Here is a 13,606-nt window from a genome sequence, read left to right as displayed (position 1 = left end):
AGAGGACCTTGTCAGTGATTCATTGTCCACCACTTGGATGGTTGTGGTCCAAATACTGCATTTGGGGTAGAAGCCAGATTGACAATTGCAGGAGAGACCCTGCTGATCGATTTCAGCAAGTAGTTGGGTCTTAACTACTTTCTCGATAGGCTTCCCTATGAAAAGGAGACTACTCATGGGTCTGCTGTTGCAGAGGTCCTCTGGGCCACGCAAGGGATGTGTGTGTCTGGAAATGCACCTTCGCCAAGAGGAGCATTTCACAATACCAAGGAGTGCATTGAACGCTGGGCCAGCAAGTTGTTTAATGAGGGGCGCTGGGTGGAAAGTTTTCTAAACAAGAGGCAAGGTTAAGGGAACTGAATGTGTCTGAAAGATCCTTAGCAGAGAGGAAGGTAAAGCCAATCCAGGATGGCAGTGTTGAGGGAACGATACTGCGCCTCTTTCTGGTTTTGAGGCATCAATGAGATGACTGATCTTATCAATTTTGTTAAAGAAGTAATTGATACCAATGCATTTCTCTTTTGAAGCCAACAACTCAGACATTGGTGTTGGCTTGGTACAGTGCTCGACTACTTACATTAAGGTTTTGCTCCGGTTAGAGGCTGTCCCAATGGTGAAGGTGTAGTCGGGTAAGATCATTGAATTCTTCCAAGCAGTGTTTAGGAAGGAGGGGTGCCCACAACACATCTTTAAACATTTAGTGGCCGGTTTAGACACTGAGATCATGTGTGTGTTGAGTGCACAACGATTTGAGGTATGAGAGCACATCTGGACTGTGGTCCTTGGGCCACTGCTTCTTAAGGGATCTAACTTGAGTGTTGGCTGGGGGCAAGCTTGGGTGTGTACCATGGTCCGTATGGATGACTGTCGAGACTAGACTTTAGGGGTGCGTGGCACCCAGTATTTCTTTGGCAAAGTGGTTGAATGCATCCAGAAGGGCTGAGGCATTCACTGGAGAATGCAGCAAGGTTGCGTCAAGTGTGTCTAGTGGAAAATTATTCATTTAGTGGCACTAACTCACACAGTGGTCAACCTGGCCTTTGTGTGTGATATGAGAAGGGGGTTGGTTCATTCAAGAGGGAGTGAGCACGAGAAGAGGTGAGGACGAGGTTGAGCGTGTGGTCTTTAACACTTGTGGAGTGCAGTTAGACAGGGTAGAGAATGGCCTACTTAAAGTCCATCTGCCACCACACCTCTAGTCTTTCCTGTGTGGTCAGTATGTTGTATGCTGTAGCCCTGGGGTAGGACGACGCAAACATGTAGGGTGATCTGACAGTTAAGGAAGGGGCGTGGCTAAGCAGGTGGTGCATCAGAGGTTGCTTGACCTAGTTCCACTTGCACCAGCTGACCAATTGATATGAAAAGAGCCTGAAAGACTGGTTAGGTAGAAACAAAATAGCTGAAAACAAAAAGGCACCAACAAATTACCAGTGAGTAACAGGTGGGTGTGCAGGACGGACACGTGATGTAAACCCACTAGACCAGCTGACATAACTCCAACACTAACACCACACTTACCTAGTGTTGTGGCCAAGATGCTAACTTTGGAATCTGGAAAACTAGACTGTACTGCCAGCTAGGGAAGTTAGCAAAAAACATGTGATTCTGCACAAATCGGCCGATCTTCCTGCCCTCAAATCACATAACGTACAAACACGTAAAAGCAAAAAGTAAACAATGCCATTACTGTCCTATGCATTTAGTACCATCATATCCCGGCTTCCATAATCTGGTCCGAACTGGACTTCACACACCATACTATTTTTGTATATCACCTCGTGTGGAAATCCATGCTCCCCAATTATACTTTTTTTTTAGCAATGTCTGCCCAGCCTTGTGTAGCAGAGGTACTCAGTAAAGCAGCCTCCGAGATCAAACACGCAGCCTCCCATGATCATACGTGCCAAAAATGCCCCATTCCAGCGAGAAGATAATATCCAGTCTTGGTTTTAACTTTACATCCTTGAACATGTAGTCATGGGTTTACAATAGGAAAATCCAGAATGCAAAGTTTAATTAAACCAGAACTTTTTTACCACCTTCCAAATTAAATGGGGCATACATGTCTGATTGAATACCACCACCGAACAGTTGCATACTCCGTGTTCAAATAGAGGAGACTCTCACCCTGTCGTGCAGAGTGCCACCTCGCCCATCAAGTATTTGGGTAGCTGCTCCTTGATCTGGATCTGGCCGCGTAGTGCAGCCTGGCAGAAAGTTCCGTCCAGTAACACTTGGAACGGCTGCCTCAGGCCAAAGTTGTGTTTGTAGAATGACAATGTTTTCTTGGCATGCTTTTGCCGTCGGATCTTCATGCTTCCAAATCAAAACTATGGACCTCTAACAACTACAAAGTATGCACAGCTATGACCCGGAAGTGAAACGATCACCACGCTCGTTCTATTCAAAGAAACAAAAAACGGACTGTTCTCCTATATATATATATGTAAATCAACTGCCTGAAATCTAAGAACGCTTCCTTTCGGGCAGATAGCGGCTACGATTAAATCGAGAAAAAAATGCTCATGAATACCAATTTTGGGGGTAGCAGGGTAGAGTGGGACTGGGAGATGGAAGCAGTGTTTGCAGCAGTCGGAATTTAAAAAATAATCTGTTTGCCCTTCAGTGTTGCCAGGTTGAAAGAACAAAAACAAGCAGAATGTCCCTTCAAAACAAGCCCAAACCAAGCTGCCTCGCATATGAATCAGCTGAAAAAACAAGCACACACCTAAAATGCCACGGATAAGTCACAAAATTAAATGTCAGAATCGTCACACTAACATAGCTCTCAACCATTTGTCTGGTAAAGGCGGGTGAAATCACCCGATTTTGTTTCTGGCGGGTGAGACGCCCATTGGAATGAATGGGCGTGCAGGAGACTTGGCGGGTTAGTCAGCCCTTTTTACAAGGTGGGTGACACCCGCCAAAAGCGGGTGAGTTGAGAGCTATGCACTAAATTATAAACATACAGAAAGGACATAGACATAGTATGTTACAACAACAACAAAAAGACTTTATTTAATCTTGATGTTTTTGGCATTACCTCATGTCCTCTGTCCTTGCAGTCTGCCACTACTTTGGCATTTTATGGGCAATCAGTGTCTTAAATTCAGTTCTTGAGATCTGCGCCTCTTTGGGCATTTTATTGTGAATTATTGTCTAGAGTTCAGTTCTGTGATCCTCGTCTCCTTTGGCAGTTGTTTGGCCCATCAAATCTCTGGTCTGTCAGTCATCTGACCGTTACGTCTCTGGTCCTCTGACCCGCCACCTCTCTGGTCCATAGGGTGACCAGATTTAAAAAGTAAAAAACCAGGACTCGGCACATAGCTCTCAACTTACACGCTTTTGGCGGGTGTCACCCGCCATGTAAACAGCTGACTCACCCGCCAAGCCTCCTGCACGCCCATTTGTTTCAATGGGCTCTCACCCACCAAAAATAAAATCCGGTGTTTTCACCCGCCTTTGTGACACAAATGGTTGAGAGCTATGCTGGGCAACTAACATAAAAGTGGGACTAACTCTTGAAAATGGCTGTCAAGCCACTACACTTCATTAGCGTTTGGAGGAGAAGGGGGGTGAAGTGTTACTGTTCAAAGAAAAACATATTATAATTAATTTATCACAAACTAACACTATCTTAAATTGTAAAATTCAGCATTTCTTCTGGGCGAGATTTTGCATTCCTGCCTGCCAGCTATGAAGACATAGCTCCCAACCTTTTGTGTCACTAAGGCGGGTGAAAACACCCGATTTTCTTTTTGGCGGATGAGAGCCCATAGAAGTGAATGGGTGAATGAGGGACTTTGCAGGGGATTCAGCTGCTTTCAAGGCGGGTGACACCAGCCAAAAGCAGGTGAGTTGAGAGCTATGATGAAGACCTACTACAAAAAACAGGGACCACTGCAGTGTCCAATGGGAACATAATCTTGAGAAAGGGGGAGCACCAAATACTGGGACAGTCCCGACAAAACTGGGATGTCTGGTCACCCTACTGGTCCACCACTCATCTGGTCCTCTGGCCCGTCACCTCTCTGGTCTGCTGCTCATCTAGTCATCTGGATCATCACCTCTCTGGTCCGCTGCTCGTCTGGTCTGTCACCTCTCTAGTCCGCGGTAAATATGGTCCTCTGGTACGTCATCTCTCTGGTCCGCTGCTCATCTAGTCATCTGGCCTCACAGGCTCTCCAGGTACAACAAGAGGTTTAAGCATGCAAGCCAGTCTTTTAAACACTACATACACCAAGGGTAAGAAAAGAAAACGTTGTGATAGGGCATTCAGATGTGTGTAAAATTAATGCTGTCGTCTAAATCACTTAACAGATCTCTAAAAGTATGTAGCATGCGTGGTTCGTTTTATCAGTTCAGCATGCGGATAGTAGTTTTGATCAGTCTTACTGAATGCATTTTTTTTAAAATGCAGAATTTGCATCACATGTTATCAGACCCCCCACCCACCTTTTGTACTATTCAACCAGTCCGTCACTCAAGGAATGCATTGCCATTTGCAACGGTAGGCCACTTTTTTATTGGTGCCCAAGACAATTTTATGCCCCAGTCCCACTTAGGCTGCAGGCAATGAGGACTGGGCACACCAAGAGACCATGAATATGGCAGAGGATGCAGTATATACAACCAACAAAGAACACAAGATATCCACTGGAGAATGTATGGCAAGGGAGAGCAGTACGGGCCATGGGAGCTGCAATAAATGCTACTGGGCATATGAGGGCTGGCCGTACCCCTTACTAGGCATTGTGGGAACTGGAGATCTGGTGACAGAACAAGAGTACATGTCATGCCTGTGATCCACAATTATCTCATTATTAGGCACATAGTTTCAGTATCTGGGCCTCAACGTCAGCCTGAGTACCTCCCAGCTCAGTCTTTCAGAGCCGCTTGCCCACTGGCTGTTGGGGCTGAGAGCCACCTTAAACACAGCTTTGCCTTGCAGGCTGCAACCACGCCGCATCACCTTCTCTGCAATTAAAGGCAGAACATTCATAAACCACACCAAACCTCCTCTTTCTAAAACAAACACTCATCCACATACAGGCTCAGACTGGCCTATAGGGAAATAGGCACATGGCCGAACCAATAACACAAAATGTTAATGTGGGACCATTTTTTGGTCAAAGTGGGCCACATTTTTTAACCCATGTGGGGCAGTTTGATGAGTTACTTCACTAGGCAGGTAATAGTTTTGACCAGTATTGCGAGTAAATATACTTTAAAAAGCACAATTTGCATCCCATTTTATTAAAAAAAACTCCCCCTTGGATACTATTCAAACAGGGTCAGAAAAGGAACGAATTACCATTTACAACTATGGTCCACTTTTTCATTGGTGCCTGAGACAATTGCATGCCCCAGTCTGACCCTGCTCAGTAATTGTATACACAGGATGATCGGCACATGTACACGGGAGCAAACCTTACCAGCCATCTGTGCACCTAAACTACCAACAGCAATTTATTCTGCACTGTGCAAGAATCATTAAGAAGAGCAATAACTCTAGCTGATGGTGAAAGGGCAGATAATCTGTGGGGAAATCCTGGTTTAAATCGAGGCATTGTCCGGGAACCTCATTCTTAAAACCTACTGATTCATGTTCGACATAAGCAATGTTTTCTTTTACTTGACCACACCCGGCACAACTCCTGCAGCTCCCCTCTGAAAGCACTTGGATGGTTGCATCGTGTGGGATAGTTTCAATGTTAATAGAGGTATTTATTTATGCAATGTTTGTTGGATACCTGTATATTTATTTATGTATGTAATGTTTGTCGAATACTGTAAGTGATTTCAATCCGGCACTCCAACTAAGTCAATGCCTAGTATGGGATGCCCAAGGGAAAGCCTTATTTATATATTTTTATGTCAAAGTTTGTTTAATTCTGGATGATGTACCCTTATATATAACGCCCCTCTCATTGAATCCCCCCGGTCTCACTGAACCAAGAGATAGGTTTGTTTTGCAAATTAAAATATTTATTTGAAAAATTGAACAATATATAGATTATACTTTTATGAATATGAATAATATCTGAATATCACACTTATGAATATGAACAATGACCAGCAATGGGTAATATTACAATATCGACAATCTCTTTAATCAATTAGGAGTAGGAATAGGAAGAATAATAAAGATTACCCCTGCTAACTGCGCAGGGAGTATTAATTCTATTAAAGACTAGGAGGCGAGCATTATGCTTCAACTTCTTTATTTACTACCCTTCAGCAGTTTCAACAAACTATATCAATCAATAACAAAGAAATGTCCATATGACTTTTCACTTTTAAAACTACAAATCCCAAAGTCTCTGTAGTCCTTCTCTCTCTCCAGCTCAGCAATGACCACATCCTGTCCCTGAGCTCCTCCTTGCTTTTACATGCTCTGACTGTCCTGTAACCAAACTTCTCGTCCCGCCAACCGAGCAAGGACTTCTTGAACTCAACATAACAACTTCACGATGGCAGAACGCTCGCCTGCCTTTCTGGGCCATTCCCTCAATTGTTCTTCTGTTCTTCCCCTAGGGAAAACATAAACATAATATCAGGGTGGAATCCAGTTTGTCATCATATTCTTATGCAATCACATATCATATGATTATCAAACATTCGTGGGTGGGATCTAATGCTCGCCTCCTAGTCTTTAATAGAATTAATACTCCCTGCGCAGCTAGCAGGGGCAATCTTTATTCTATGACCAGACTGGAGACAAGCATTATGCTTGTTCAAAGCTGTCCCAACACTGCACTTGCTATGCTCTCTGTTGGTTTAAAATAAAATTCTCTAAATGTACGATCATTCGCCCAGTATGCTGCTGCCATAATATCCTGCAAAGGAATCCCTGTCCTATATGCTTTGGATGCCATGGCCCCTCTCACTGAAAGCGCACCATATCGCTGCAAATCAATCCCTGCCGCTAGCATTACTTCTCTGACCCATCTTGCTATGGTAGCTGTCTTTACCGCCTGAAAAGGCTTCCTGCACGCTATTAACAACTGACTTGTACTCATCGCTCTTTTCTCTGCCGTCCTGGCCTCGTATTCCTTGATGCAACTAGCTACGCACCATTTGGCATTATTCGGAAAATATGGATAGTGCACTGTGGATGTACTTGATTTAGTCCTTTGTACCACCAAGAAGGTCACACCTTCTGGGCCAAACGCCCTTCTATTAACCTCCAGTGCTTTAACATCTTATCCTCTCTTACAGGATATGAGACATAACAGCATCGCTAATTTTCCCGATAACTGCTTGAGAGACAAATATCTGTTACCCGACCAACTTTCTAATAATTTCAGTACTCTCGTGACGTCCCAAAGTATTGTATATCTGGGAACCGGCGGTGCCTTAAACTTAGCTCCTCTAATGAGCCGCTGGGTGTTCACCCGCTGGCACTCCTTCAATTGGTACGTGACCGGCGGAAATCGCTGATCTGTACACTCCAATAGTGCGGAATGCTTTCCCATCTTGCAGCAGATGTGCTAGAAAATTTAGTATGGCCACTACAGGTGCAGAAATGGGATGAAAACCTCTCCCTCTACACCAATTCGTCCACCTGGCCCAAGCCGCGTCGTAGATCCTCCTAGTTGATGGAGCCCAGGATTCGGCGATAAGTTCTGCTGCCTGCATCAAAATGCCTGGCAGATCCCATCGTCTCCTGATACCCTGCACGCGATGAGCGGGAGTGTCCCTCTCACTCTCAGAGGATGACACTGCCCAACTGGGTCTGTGAGCAATCGCTCCCCCTCTGGGAGGATCCTCGGCAGATCTATTAATCGTTCTATCAGCGTCGGGAACTACACCTGGGATTTCCACAATGGCACTACTAGCACCAGCTCCGCTCTCTCCCTCCGACACTTCGCCAGCACTCTGCTCAGCATCATGAACGGGGGGAAGGTGTAATGTGTGTGACCTGCCCAGTCTTGCAGGAATGCGTCCGTGCCTTTTGCGTCTGGGTCAAACTTCCAGCTGTAGAAGCTGGGTATCTGAGCGTTGAGGCGAGACGCAAATAGATCTGTGTGAAATGGACCCCATTTCTGATCCAGAATCTGAAACACTGCTGGATCTAGCCTCCAATCGCTGGAGTCTGTGAGATATCGGGAGTTCCAATCTGCTATCACATTCAGCGCCCCTGGTAAATACTCTGCTGTCACTGATGTCCCTGTCCTCAGGCAATAATGCCAGAAATCCTTCGCTAACTCGGCTAGCATCCTGGACTTCATCCCTCCTAAGTTGTTTATGTAACGTACAGCCGATATGTTGTCCATCTTTAGCGGGACGCAAGACTTCACTCTGTCTCTCGTGAATGTCTTTATCGCAAAGGATCCTGCTAGAAGCTCTAAGCAGTTTATGTGCAGGCTCAGCTCCTCTGCGCTCCATTTCCCTCCAGTTTGTAACTCTCCGCATCGAGCTCCCCATCCTAGCCGACTGGCATCTGACTCTATCACGAGGTCCGGCCGGTCCCCGAATATGGCACGCCCATTCCAGGCATCCATATTCTGCAACCACCATTCTAGTTCTGTGATAGATTCCTGATCTAGTGGTATCGATTGATGATATCTTAACCTTTGTTGCAGGTGTTTGATGTTCAATCTTTGCAAGGCTCGATAGTGTAAGGGACCTGGAAAAATGGCTTGTATGGAGGCTGCTAGGAGGCCCACAATTCTCGCTAGAACTCTCAGAGAAATCACTCTCTTCCCTAAGCATGCTCTGATCTCTCTCTTGATGTCTCGGATCTTCCTTAAAGGAAGCTCCAGGGTGGCTTTCCGTGTGTCCAGGATGAAGCCGAGAAAGTCCAACCTTTGTGCTGGCTTTGTATCCGACTTCTCTGTGTTTACTAGAAACCCCAGTGACTGTAACAGGTCTAGCACCCACTGCGTCTGATATTCCAGTGCCCCTCGATCTTCTGCTAGAAGCAACAGATCATCCAAGTATATAATCAGCCTAATACCTTTTTCTCGGATGGCTGCGGCTACTGGTTTCATCAGTTTTGTGAACGCCCAGGGCGCTGACGCAAGCCCGAATGGCATCGTCCTGAATTGCCAAAATAGTCCCTTCCAGCGAAAAGCTAGGAATCTTCTGAAATCCTTCTGTACTGGGACCGTAAGGTAGGCGTCATTTAGATCTAACCTGGTCAGCCAGTCTCCCACTCTCAGAGAGTCTCTGAGCTGATGGATCCCTTCCATCTTGAAAATGTTGGTACACTATCCATCCGTTCAGTTCCTTCAAATTTATTACTGGGCATACTTTCTCCTTCCTGTGAACGAGAAACATGTTGCTGAGGAAACTCGGGGCCCCGGGGCATCTTTCTATGGCTCTTTTCCTCACTAAATGCTCTAACTCTGTATTGAGGGCCGCTTGCTCCGTTCTCGCTAGGCGCGGGCGATGGGGTAATCTCGTCTGCACTGGGTCTTGAATGAACTCTAGCCGCAGACCCCTGACAGTTTGCAAAATCCAGGCATAGCTGGAAAGCACGCGCCAGTTTCCCCAGAACATAATCGTTCTCCCTCCCACTGGAGGGTAGGTTATAACTCTTACCTGTGTGAACCCTTGGCCTCGTCCGAAACCTCTGCCTCGTCGCCCTCTGGTGTTGCGACCTCTGGCCGGGAAGAACGTGTCTTGTTGTCTGTTCTCCCAGTACTGGGCTCTGTGATTATGGGGTCTTCTGCCTCCTTGCTGGCGACCGGTCGAGCGACCCCTGTAACGACCAGTCCCGGCAAAAACTCTCTGCGGGAAGATTTTACGTATGGATGCCTGCGCTTTCTGGGATGGTGACTTCCTCTCCAATCTGAATTTCAACTGCATGAGGCAGCAGTTGAGCTGACCTAAATGCTTTCTCTGGATCATCAAAGCTCATGGGATTATCCGCTAATCGGGACCAAGCTATGAAGTTTATTAGGTCCAAATTAATGGCAAAGTGATTGAGAATATCACTGCCTAAGTAAAAGGCGGCAGTGACGTCTCGCACGACCTACCAATTATGAACTATGCTCTTGTTGCCTATGGAGATTTTGAGCATACACCTGCATGGCAGGAGATGTTTGGAGTTGGGTGTTTCCAGATCCATTTCCCATTTGTCTATCAGTTTGAATGTGGGAATGGCTGGATCTTTCGGAGTTGGCAGAACATGGCTTCGCTGATGAAGCTCTTACCGTCGTTCACACACACTCGGGCGAGAACAGAGTCCTTCCCTTCATTTAACTGAACAGGGATGAACAACTGCTCTCCAATTTGCTGAATATCAGCCAGGCTCTGAGCTGATTTCTCATATTTCTGGACTATAGGAGTGGGAATGTCTGACTGTGGATTGGTAAAGAATTTCAGAGTGTTTCCTGCCAGTGTGGAATATCACCTTAGACTGGAAGGAAGGTTGATTTTCAGAAATAGAGAAGACCCCCCATCACCAGTCTGTTGTCCTACTGCTATTACTATCATGTCTGGAATTTGGTTGTTCTGGAAGTGAAATTCTACTTGGTCATATTTTTGTTCAACCATGTGGCATGTGCCGTTTAAACTAACATGGTTGACGCTCTGTTTCAATTTTATTGGTCGGCTAGTCTGGGTCCAGAGGACCTTGTTTACTCAATCTATTAGGGGTGACAACCTTCTCAGGAGGTCATTCCCCAGTAAACACGGGGTGCTCTCTGGAGTCACAACTATGACCGGGTGCTTCACCTTGTGTTGCCCAATTTTAATGTCCAAATCCGCAGTCCCATCGATGGGAATTTCCTTCCCGTCAAAGTTCTGAAGTTGTCCAGGAAGAGAGATGAGAGGAATTTGGTAATTCTCCCCCTTCCCGAATTTAGTTCATCAAAGGCCTTTTTGGACAGAAGAGTAGCTTGGGATCCAGTGTCCACCAGTGCCAAAATTGTACCCTGCCCCTGTACTTGAACCGGGGCATAGTATCTTCCCTCCTTCTCCACAAGGGGGCACAGATAATGCACGTTTTTGGACAACTGGTTGGCTAGTTTTTTAGTTTTGGACATTGAGAGAGAAGAGATTTGTGCAGAATTCTGTGGGGAGTCTTGGGAACCTGAAAGAAAAAGGTGGCAACTAGAGATAGGAGAAGTTTTGAGTTCCCCTGGTTCTGGTTCTGGGCCGCCTCCCCACCCCCTTTTTGGAGGCAGTCACCAGGATGGGTTTGAACCAGGGGATTTTCAAGCTGTTGGTTCTGGGATTGGATATTGGGCGGCGCTAGCTCAGTCCCCACATCTACCCAGTCTGGATTTGAATCCTTTGGGACCCATTTTTCTTTGGGAGGAGTTCCCCCATCTCTAAAGGAGAAGATCCTTTTCCCAGAATCCTCTGAGGATCCCTCTCCCTCAAATTGGAAGATCTGTACCTCCTCCATAAAGTGGGTCTGTTTGGGTCCTTTGTTTCTCCTACCCCCCCTCTGCTCCTTGGGAGGCAGGCTTTCAGGGGTAGGAGATTTCGTTTCCGGTTCCTGGGTTTCCAGGGGCTGTTTACAAGTGGGGAAGGAAGCTTCCTCCAAGGCTTTACACCCCCCTTCCCCTTGTGCCTCCTCCCTGGGAACCAGTTGGTTGTTGGGGTGCTGCCTCCATCATTGTTCTGGAGCACCAGTTCCAGAGTTTGGGGCTTTCTGCGCCGGCATGCTCATCTGGGGGTTCTGCTGAGCCCTCAGCATGCGAACCAGATCCTGTGCCATATTTTGGACCTGGCACTCTAGCTGTGACACCCGCTCAGGCTGATACGGGGTTCTCATTTCTCCCCTGGGCTGATCCCGGGAAGGGTAGCTATCCCTTCTCTGGTAAAACCCCAGATTGGGAAGATTTGGGTACCCCTCCACCCTTGGCCTCCCCTCTTCTGGTTTAGGTGGTCTGTGCTCAGGGAAGTGGGGAAAGAAGGATGGATGATTTTGGGGTTGGAAATTGGGTGAAGTTCTGCCCAGGATTTGGTGAATTTCTGCCCTCCTGTGGGAAGTTAGGAGGGAAGTTCCCTGGGTTAGGTGCTTGGTTGGATCCCCCCAACCCCCCTTGGGCAGGAGGAGTCCACATATAACCCAGGATGGGTCTATTCCCCTTGTAGCGGGGACTTACTTAGTCAGGGGAGTGAAGGATCCCATTAGTGGGACTACTTCCTTGGCTCCCTGTCTGTGACTGGCATGAGGGCCTTCTGGGCTTGGAATTATTCTGTAGTGCAGGCAAGTTTTTAGGCCCCCCCATCTCCAAATCCAAAATGGGGGTAACCTTTACCTGTGCCACCTTAGCAGCAGCAGGGGTGCTGGTTGGTTTGGGGCTTTTAGCATTATTTTTGTTTTCTATGGGCTTCTCATAGATCCGGGTCGCCTGTTCAATGACCCAGTCTAGTGATCTTTTCTCATGAAAATCTCTCACTAGCTGGGTCATGATGTATTTTGGTAGAGCATGGCAAAACGTATTAACACATTCTTTGCTGACCGTGCGCACCTTTCTGGTAGTCTGCGCAAAGGCACGCTTTAACTCCTGCACAAATTGTTGTGGGGCCTGATCCTCCCCACATTGCAAGTTGTAGGCTGCCTTCTGACCCTCTTGGGGATTTCTGTGAACAGAAAAATGCTTCAAGATGGCCACCCTATATGTGGACCATCTTGAATGATTTTGGTCCTCCAGCCCCGCAAAGAAACTGGAGTATTTGGGGAGAATGTCTATTTCACATACTGCATGCAGCTACCGCTGTCTTTCAAATGGAAAGTCTCCATCATTTGCCTAAAGAGCTCTAAGCGTTCCCAAGCAGAATACTTAGTGTTCTTATGATAAGGCGTGATGACGCTCCTTATTGCCTTGATCTGTTTTAAGGGGTCCTTAAGCAAGGGCCTTTTTGCCTTATTGGCCTTCTTCGTTCGGGTAACCCTGGTCCATTCATCCTCTGATTCAGAGGCACTGCTCCCGAAGGTGCCCGTCTGATCTTCTAGGTTCTCCCGGATTCTGCGAGCCTGAGAATGGCTGGCAGGATGTGGAGACCTAGTCTCCTGTGTCCTGGGGCGCTCAGAGGAGTCTTCTGATTCCTCCTTGCTCCCAGGATTTGATGGGTACACCCCCCCCTCCCACTGTCCTAGCTGGGCAGAGGTTTTCAGGATGCCCTTAGTGGGCCTACTCTCCTGGAGTTCCCCACTAAATTTCACTGTACTTGGGTAGCCATACCCAGATGCCCGTCCATCATTTCCTGGGAGGTGCTGGTCTATGAGTCCCATACTTCTGACTAGATAGTAATCTGCCATCCCCGTGGCCCTGGGCTCATGTGCGCCAGGGGACATAGGGGTGGCAGAGTCCAGGGACTGGGAGAGATGAAGGCCTCTGGTACTAGGGTTCCTGAGGTTATGCTCAGGTGTTTCCCTTTCCCAGCGAACCTCATCTCTATCAGCCCCTGCTCCTTGTTCCCATGCAAGAACCTGAGCTTTCTGTTCCTCAATCAAGGCCTTACTAGTCTCTATCAGTCTCTCTTGCATGGCTACCTGCCTGTGGAGCTTGTCATTATTCTCATAGAGAGCCTCATTTTCTCTCTGTGCTTCCTGGGTTGCTTTTGAGCACTGGGCCAGTCTTTGCTGCAGGAAGGTTACCTCCTGAGTCCCGTACCTACTGGCCTGCTCCTTTCTTGC

At 47.1% G+C, this 13,606-nt stretch overlaps 1 protein-coding gene across 2 annotated transcripts in view; it reads right to left on the bottom strand.

The window, feature by feature from the left end:
- The window catches only part of UTP23 (UTP23 small subunit processome component), a 71,533-nt gene extending 68,934 nt beyond the window's left edge, over positions 1-2,599 (bottom strand). Inside the window, exon 1 of one of the 2 annotated variants that reach the window (XM_069621536.1) lies at positions 2,128-2,599. In XM_069621536.1, the coding sequence (XP_069477637.1) occupies positions 2,128-2,315 (188 nt within the window). In that variant the 5' untranslated portion in view covers positions 2,316-2,599. The remainder of the gene's footprint in view (positions 1-2,127) is intronic. The other variant, XM_069621537.1, reaches the window with a different exon arrangement.
- Positions 2,600-13,606: the final 11,007 nt, after the last annotated feature.

This window comes from Ambystoma mexicanum, chromosome 5q, assembly GCF_040938575.1.
Source record: "Ambystoma mexicanum isolate Mex_15411 chromosome 5q, UKY_AmexF1_1, whole genome shotgun sequence".
Taxonomy (NCBI): Eukaryota; Metazoa; Chordata; class Amphibia; order Caudata; family Ambystomatidae; genus Ambystoma; species Ambystoma mexicanum.
This window is presented reverse-complemented; position numbering and strand designations above follow the sequence as displayed.